The sequence below is a fragment of the Marmota monax genome, unplaced genomic scaffold, assembly GCF_021218885.2.
Source record: "Marmota monax isolate L192 unplaced genomic scaffold, Marmota_monax_Labrador192_F-V1.1 WCK01_AAM20220418_F8-fsc00017, whole genome shotgun sequence".
Classification (NCBI taxonomy): Eukaryota; Metazoa; Chordata; class Mammalia; order Rodentia; family Sciuridae; genus Marmota; species Marmota monax.
Genome location: NW_026695241.1, coordinates 20,876,481 through 20,885,403, shown reverse-complemented (window position 1 = coordinate 20,885,403; position 8,923 = coordinate 20,876,481). Strand labels below are relative to the sequence as shown.

Genomic DNA, 8,923 nt, shown 5'->3' with positions numbered 1-8,923 from the left:
GGCTACAAGTTGGGGATTGGGTGTCTCTTTGGGGGCGTGGCTTATGAATCCTCGCTTTCCCGCCGACGGTTGGCCACGTCACGTGACATGGGTCGGAAGATGGCGTCTCCCACAGACGGTAAGAGCCGGCTTGGAGCCGGCTTGGAGATTCTTGGCCTGCAACCTCTTTCTTTGCTTCTGTGGGAACTTCCACTATCCACCTTCCCCTCGCACTTACAATTTTTTATTGGGATCCTTTCGTGTCTTTCACTTCATTTTCCTGGGATACGTCCCTGTCTCCAGCTCGCCGGTTCTTCGCAGCGTCTGCATATATCCTGGCGGGTGGAGTAAGGCATCAGCTAGGGACCGGTTTTGGGCAAAAGGACCGGGATCGCCCTGGCCCTCCCTTAATCCTATTGGAGTGAGACTGAAGTCGAAGAGAGGATACAATTGGGGGAAAGGAAGTGCTTTGCTGTAGTTTTCTCCTCGCGGCGCCCCATTGAAGTGTCTCTTCTATTCTAATCGAGCAGGGATGGAGCCCTAGCCGGGGTTGGTGGCTGACCTCTTCCCGGGACTGAACCACAGGAGAAACATGATTCTTTCCTGCTTTTTCGGTTGCTCTGGCAGAAGAGAACGGGGGACCTTCTCGTTTTCTCGCCTTTGGAGAAACGAGAATTGAGCATTCTAATGTAGTCTTGAATAGCCTTAACCACTCTTGTGTCTGCTTTATGTGTCGTTTCTTTAGGCTGAGTGAGTGAACAATTTCTACTATATGTTAACTGAAATGCAAGTCATTTCAAGGTAGCAGTTAGGTGGTTTCGGTGCACTCTGCTTTAGAGAGTTTAGGGTCTTGTACTAATTTTGAACTCAATTTTTCCATCTGTAGTTCCCAGCCCCACACCGATTTCATTGACAGGTGGTTTTCCGTCCTCAAACATTTTGTGTTTGGAAGGAATCTTGCGAATTAAGGAGAGCTATTATCGGGTACCTGCTAAATGAAAAGCAAATGCTGGGTGCTTTAGGAGATGGAAGGATGAATCAAATATCAATATATTTTTCAATTCCAAGTCTCATTTTAGATGTCACCTCCCGAAAAGGCCTTTCCCAGACATTTTTTGAAGTTGTCCCTCTCCACCATTATTCACTATCTTAATCTCTTCATTGTCAGCATAGTTGTTCTGTTAACTTTGACCCTTTTACGCCTGGTCATAAATTCTGTCTTTGGATCCCCGGGTTTAGCATAGTGCTTGGCAAGCAGTTATCCTTCAATTAATATATATTAAAAGAAAGATTAGGTATATCTAGAAATAATGTTCAACTGAGTCTGAAGTTTTTTTTTTTTTAAGAGAGAGAGAGAGAGAATTTTGTTTAATATTTATTTTTCAGTTTTCAGTGGATACAACGTCTTTATTTTATTTTATGTGGTGCTGAGGATCGAACCTAGCGCCCCGCGCTTGCCAGGTGAGCGTGTTACCGCTTGAGCCACATCCCCAGCCCTGAAGTTTTTTTTTTTTTTTTTTTTAAAAAACAATGTAACTTAAAAAAAAATTATTTAGATATTGATGGACCTTTATTTTATTCATTTATTTATATGTGGTGCTAGACAAGCACCCTAACACTCAGCCACAACCCCAGTTCCAGAGTCTGAAATTTTTTGAGCATGGGAACATACTGTATAAAAATTGTGGATGGGGGCTGGGGTTGTGGCTCAGTAGAGCTCTTGCCTCGCACGTGGGAGACCCTGGGTTCCAGCCTCAGCACCACATTAAAAAAAAATAAAATAAAATAAGTGAAATAAAGGTGTTGTGTTCAACTACAACTAAAAAATAAATATTAAAAAAGATTGTGGATGTTCAGAATTAAAAGAGATTGTTCTGCCTTTTAGATACTTCTCTTTCCAGAAGAGGGAGGAAAAAAAGGCATTTAAGAAGTCAGCTAAGGAAATGGGGAGTTATTTAATACCTTATTTGAGAAGATGAGAAAATTTTGATGATAGATAATGGTGATGATTGGATAATGTTAATGTACTTAATGCCATTGATTATACACTTAAAGAATAAAATGGTGAATTTATGTTATTTAAATTTCACCACACAAAAGAAGTCAGCCAAGTTGTAGATACAGAAGTAATTGCTATTGAAATTTTAAATTTATTATTAAGTTTTTTTATATATATATTTTTTTCAAGTTTTGGAGATTTTTGGAGCTGTGTTCTTTGTCTTTGATTTTTTTCCCTGCCTTCTCGCAATTTCTTTTCCTTAGCTAAGAAGAGTATTGGGAATAATATTTTTTCCCTTTTGTTATCTAATCATCTCCATGGTCTCTTTTTTGCAAACTTTTTTTTTCTTTTTTCCCTGTAATGGTGATTAAACCCAGGGGTGCTCTACTGCTGAGCAACATCTGCAGCCCTTTAAAAAAAAAAAAAAAGTATTTTTGAGATAGTGTCTCACTAAGTTGCTGATACTGGCCTTGAACTTTCGATCCTCCTGCCTCAGCCCCAGAGTTGCTGGATTTACAATTGTGCTCCACTGCCTCTTGTTGCCATCTTGAATTTTAAAGTTTTTATTCTCCTCTCTGACACTTACACCTTTTTTCTATCCAATCTTTTTTTTTTTTTTTTTACTTTGACAAAATCAAATTAAGCATTCTGAATTTAAATGCAGCTTCTAAATAAGTATTTCAGCTGAGCGCTCTGGCACAGGACTGTAATACCATAGATTGGGGTGGCTGAGGTAGAAGAATGGCAAGTTCCAGGCCAGCCTCAGCAACTTAGCAAAAAAGGGCTGGGAATGTAGTTCAGTGGTTAAACGCCTCTGGGTTAAATCCACAGTACCCAAATCATCCTGAATTATTCCACTGCTTTTGCTCTTTCACTTTTATCTTTAGTATCCTGTCTCTGTCTTTAAAATCTAATTAAAATAATGTTGATTTGAAAGTAAGTTTAGGTCATCTACTCTTTTGTCTTTTTATTTTTTGGTTAACAAGGATGTGGATTTTTTTTGGGGGGGGTTGTAGATATATGGAAGACAGGGAAGTAATAATAAAAGTTTAGACTGCATGCATTCTACTATTTACAATTAAATAGTGCAAGGAATTATGCATATGTTCTGTTTTATATAATCTGTAGGTTGGCACATTTTTATTGCTGCACAGGTTTGTGTAAAGTAGTTCACTTTAATCTTCAATTTACCTTTCTGCATCTTTTGTCTTTCTCATGCTAAATTTACTGGAGTTTCTTTTTTTTTTTTTAATATCTTTATTTTTGTTTATTTATTTATTTTTATGTGGTGCTGCGGATCGAACCCAGTGCCTCACATGTGCAAGACAAGCACTCTACCACTGAGCTACAACCCCATCCCTTACTGGAGTTTCTTAAAAGGGAAGAAAATTGAAATGCAAGTAAAGCCGTCTAATTAATTTATGAGCATAAGACTCAGCAGAGTTATGTCCCAGAATGCAGTATTACAACCTTTGTTGGGTATTGGATTCTCTCCCTCCAATAGGTTTATTTTTGTTAATATTGAGTTTCCCATTGAGATATTTCTTGAGAATTTGAAAATTGACATTTTATGTATTTTGTAGCTTTTCTTCTGACCAAATTTTTGGATGCTTTAAATAAGCCAGTGTGTTAGGCTTGAGTTCTTTACCAATTACATCGCTTTTGGAAATTCCCTTGGAATATCTGGTAAAACAGATTTGGTGTAGAGAAAAGAACATTTTGTGCAAAGTTTTATGCACATATTCATTTCTAGGGTGAGAGTGTGTAGTTTTTTTCCCCAAATTTCTAAAGATGTTGCTTATCCAGAAAATGTTAAGTACCCCTGGTTTATAGCATTAAATGAACTAATTTAACTAGCATGCTAAGCACACATTAATACTCAACAAATTTTAAAGTACCTGTTGTGTGTAGGGGAAAATAGAGGGGAAGTAGGGTCAAAGAATGAATGAGAGGCTAAATCAGGTAGAATTTTATAGGACATGGTAGATATGTACTTGGAGATTTAGCTAGAAAAAAGAACTTTTAAGTTGGAGAATGACATTAACCGATTGACTTTTTTTCAGAGGAGGATGGGAATGGGGACTGAACCTGGGAACACTCTACCACTTTCTCTAAAATAAACATGATCTTCCATTTTTACACAGTGGACCAACTAAGACAATCATCATACTCAGTTTACTGAAGTGTTCTCTGAGTACTCATGTGTGGTCACTCCCAGTATTGAAAAGACATGTACTTAAGGGTTGTGATTTAATAAAATTAATAATCGTGTGTGTATGTGTATGTCTGTGTGTGTGTGTGTGTCTGTGTCTGGAGGATGGGTACTTGGGCCGTTCTACCCCTGAGCTACATTTTTTTACTTTTTATTTTGAGGCAAGATCTGGTTAAGGTGCCCAGACTGGCCTTGAACTTGGCATTCTTTTGCCTTAGCCTCCCATGTAGTTGGAATTACAGGCATGTGCTACCATGCCCAGCATGATTGACATTTTTGAAAAGTAGTATCTGGCTATTTTGTGGAGAACAGGTCTGAGGGTGAAAGGGAAGGAGTAAGAACAGGAGCAGGGATGTCTATTTAGAGGTTTTTGAAGTAGTGCAGGAGAGAAGTGATGGCTTCTTGAATACATTCGATTTTGTGGTGTATTCTGGAGAAGAAACTTGAATTTACTGATGGATTAGAACAGTTCCGGAAAAGGAGGCATGAAAGATTAATCTGGGCTTTTGGTTAGAGAATTTGGGTTTAGGATATTGCAGTTTCTTGAGTTGGCAAGGATTGGGAAATTATGATTTTGAACATTACTAAGTTTAAGAAGTTTTCACACATGTAAATAAATGGAGAGAGTTGTCAAGTAGCCATTTGAACATATAACTGAAGCTCAGGAGAAAGGTGGTAATGTGAATATGGAGTCATTGGTCTATAGATGTGGTAAGAGTTGTGGAACTAGGTGAGGTAGGAGCTGAGAAAGCAAGGAGTCAAGGACTAGGAGAAAAACCAGCATGGTTGATAGAAGTGGAGTAATCAAGGTGCTGGGGATGTGGCTCAAGGGGTAGTGTGCTCACCTGGCATGCACGGGGCCCTGGGTTCGATCCTCAGCACCACATAAAAGTAAAATAAAGATGTTGTGTCCACTGAAAACTGAAAAATAAATATTAAAAAAAGAAAAGATATGGAGTAATCAGATCACAGAAGAGAGAAAAGAGAAATGACCATTGGATTTAACAACATAGGTCACAGATGTCCTTTACAACAGCAGTATGTATGTTCTATCCATATGTGTAGGGACAGAAGCCTGCTTGTCATAGGTTAAGGAGAGAATGTGAGGTGAAGAATTAAAAGAAAGACAACAGGATAGACAACTCTAGAGCTTTAGTAGTGAAGGATATGGAGGAGTTTATGGGGTCAAGGGAGTTTTTTTTTTTTTTTTTTAAATCTCCCATTAGTATTAGGAATTGAACCCAGGGCCCTCACACATGTTAGGCAAGTGCAGTAGCTAGAATTCACCTTTTTTCTTTTTTTATTAATATCTTTGTTTATAGTAGATAAATACAGTACCTTTATTTTCAGCCTTTTTTTTAATTGTTTTAACTTTTAAAAATTTAAGAGACGATCTTGCTAAATTGCTCAGGCTGGATTCAAACTTGTGATCATCCTGCCCAGCTTCTTGAGTAGCTCGGATTACAGGTGAGTGCTACAATTCCTGGCTGGTTTCTGTTTTTGTTTTTTTAAAGTAAGGAAATTGTGTAGAGTCAGGCATGGTTGTGCATGCTTATAATCCCAGCTACTCAGGAAAAAGGCAGAAGGACTGCAAATGTGAAACCAGCCTCAGTAATTTAGTGAGACCCTGTCTCAAAATAAAAAGAGTGATAGTTAAGTGCCCCCTGAGTTCAATCCCCAATACCAAAAAAAGGAAAGAAAGAAATTCTACACCAGGTATAGTGGCACATGCCTATAATACAGCAGTTTGGGATGCTGAGGCAAGAGGATCATAACTTTGAGGTCAGTCACAACTTTAGGAAGAAAGACCCTGTCTCAAAACAAAATATAAAAAGGCTAGGGATATAGGTTTGTGCTGCCCCTGTGTTCAATCCCCAGTACTGCAAACAAAAAAATAACAGAAGGGAAATTCTAGAGCAGACTTGCTTGCTGTTGAGTATGAGTCTAGAGAAAATAGAAAATGAAGAGGAAGATATTGAAGGTGTTGTTCTTGACAAAGCAAGAGAAGATGGAATACAGAGTTCTAGCAGAGGAGTTTATCTTTCATGGGAGTAAAGGATACTCAATTGGTTGTAACATACCTAGTCCTTTATTTAAAAAAAAAAAAAAAATTAGGCAGGGTCCTGCTAAATTGCTGAGGCTGGCCTTGAACTTGAGATCCTCTTGCCTTAGCCTCACAAATCACTGGTATTACAAGTGTGTGCCACCGAACCCAGCTAATACTCATTTTTCTTAACACTCATCTAACATATCACTCCTAGCCAGGCACAGTAGCACAAGCCTATAATCCCAGCAGCTCAGGAGGTTGAGGCAAGAGGATCTCAAGTTCAAAGCCAACCTCAGCAAAAGTGAGACGCCAAGCAACTTAGTGAAATCCTGTCTCTAAATAAAATACAAATAGGGCTAAGATGTGGCTCAGTGGCTGAGTGCCCCTGAGTTCAATCCCAGGTACTCAAAAGAAAAAAACAAATCACTCCTGTTTTACTCATTTGAAGAGTGAGATTTGATGAAGAATGGTTTATTTGTTTTACATAACGATCATTAGTAGTTATAGAACTCAAATCTCTAGACTTCCAGTTGAGTATTTCAGTTTACGTTGAGACTGAAATGTAATAAAGTAGAAATTAATGTGTTTCCTGTCTTTATGTCTAATCTGGGTATTTTGTCCTAGGGACAGATTTGGAAGCATCTTTGCTAAGTTTTGAAAAACTTGACCGTGCCTCACCAGATCTTTGGCCAGAACAATGTAAGTTTTTACTTTCTTCTTATCACTATAGATGCATGAGAACCAGTATTCCCGTGGGAAATTTTTGAAGAGTTATCAAGTAATTGTAATGGATTAAAGTTTTTTTTTTTTTTTCACTTCAAAGTGAAGAGATTGATGTCCAATGATAATAGCTGTTTTGTGTATTTTTTCCAGAACATTGTATGACAGAAAGTAAGGATCCTTGAAATAATAATTATTTTTAAAAACTATATCTGTAATAAATATAGATAATATTGAGATATATAAAACATTTCCTTACCTTCTTTAATCTCTTTTTTAAAGTTAACTATAATTAATTTATTACAAATTGGTTTTGTCTGTATTATACACATAAGTAAATATATATGTATATGTACAAATATATATATACAATGTAAATATATAAAATATATGTAGTGTAATATATATTTTATGTGTGTGTATTATACACACATATATACACTTTTTTCCACTTTGTGTGTGTGTGTGTGTGTGTGTGTGTGGTCTAGGGATTGAACCTAGGGCTTCACACATGCTAGACAGGTGCTTTACTACTGAGCTATATATCCAATCCTAAATAAATATATTTTTTAAGAATATAGATGGAGGCCAGGGTTGTGGCTCAGTGGTAGAGTGCTTGCCTAGCATGAGGCAGTAGGTTTGATCCCCAGCACCATATACAAATAAATAAAATAAACGTCAAAAAAAAAATTAAAGAAAAAAGAAAATAGGTGGATTATTTTGTTTTTTATGATGATGGATCCCTGTGAATATGATCTTCAGCTTAATTTATTAAACCTAGTAACTAATTAGTAGATCTTACCTTATTATATGTGTAGGTCAATTTCATTCCTTTAAATATATTTTATTACATGAATACATCATAGTTTGTGTATTCATATCCTATTTGGCGACATAAGCTACATTCAGTGTTTTATTTTGCATATTTTATTGATGAGAGCTGGGCATAGTGGTGCATACCTGTAATTTGAGTAACTAAGGAAACTGATACTGGAGGATCACAGGTTCAAGGCCAACATTGGCAACTCAGCTAGAACATGTTTCAAAATAAAAAATATAAAAAAGGGCTGGGGATGTAGTTCAATGGTAGAGCACACCTGAGTTCAACCCTCAGTACTGCAAACAACAATAGCAACCTTTATTAATGAGTATCTTTGCACATGTGTTTGTGTACATGGAAGAGGATGACTGTGGAAGAGAGTGCCCATTTTCTCACGTACCAGCCAATTTTTGCTGTTACCAACCTCTATTATTTTAAGTTTGTGTTTCTTTATTAATGAGTTTGAACATCATTTCCCTTTTAACTATCTGTTCTTTCTTTTTTTTTAACTAATAATTCATCATACATTTGCTTCATTTTTTAGCTTGACCTTCTAATCAATCTTTAACTTCATTGATTTAGGCTCTTATCTAAGGAAATCCTTCTGTGGGTAATTTAAGAGCATACTTTATTGATGAGCATCTTGTTTTTCCTATAGAAGTAGTAGGGCTTAAACCAAGTATTAATGCTGCTTCCTCTTCTCATTTGGGGTTCAAACCTACCTCTGTAATAGTCACCACTGATGGCAGTTTTTGGTAGTCTTTTTTTAGGTATTTGTTTTATTTGAGGCTCCTTATGCCTCATGGCTTGTAAAACATAATGACCTGCTGCAACAATGGTCAGTCTAACTGCTCCCATGTACTGGCCACGGCTCTGGCTCAGTCCCCCTGCTTCTACTGGGAGCATCATTCATCCTAACCCAAAGGCCACATAACCACGCCTTTACCAGAATGTGATGCAAGCACTGCTAGCAAGTGTAAATCTTCCAAAGGAGCCCTTGTTTTTCTATTTTTTAATCTGATTCTTCCTGTGATACACTTAAATGAGTAATTGAATTTAAAAAAACAGCATAACTAAAAAGGAAGTTTAAACTTTTTGGTAAGAGATACTGTATCTCACCATCCTTGCAACTAGTTCCTGGTCCTT

General features: G+C 37.2%; 1 protein-coding gene across 5 annotated transcripts in view; it reads left to right on the top strand.

Moving 5' to 3' along the window:
• Positions 1-60: 60 nt before the first annotated feature.
• The window catches only part of Lin52 (lin-52 DREAM MuvB core complex component), a 104,716-nt gene continuing 95,853 nt past the window's right edge, over positions 61-8,923 (top strand). Inside the window, exons 1-2 of one of the 5 annotated variants that reach the window (XM_058577788.1) lie at positions 61-118; positions 6,868-6,936. In XM_058577788.1, coding sequence (XP_058433771.1) covers positions 88-118; positions 6,868-6,936 — 100 coding nt within the window. In that variant the 5' untranslated portion in view covers positions 61-87. Of the gene's footprint in view, positions 119-6,861; positions 6,937-8,923 lie in introns of all 5 variants that reach the window. The other 4 variants (XM_046440883.2, XM_058577789.1, XM_046440885.2 and 1 more) reach the window with 4 other exon arrangements.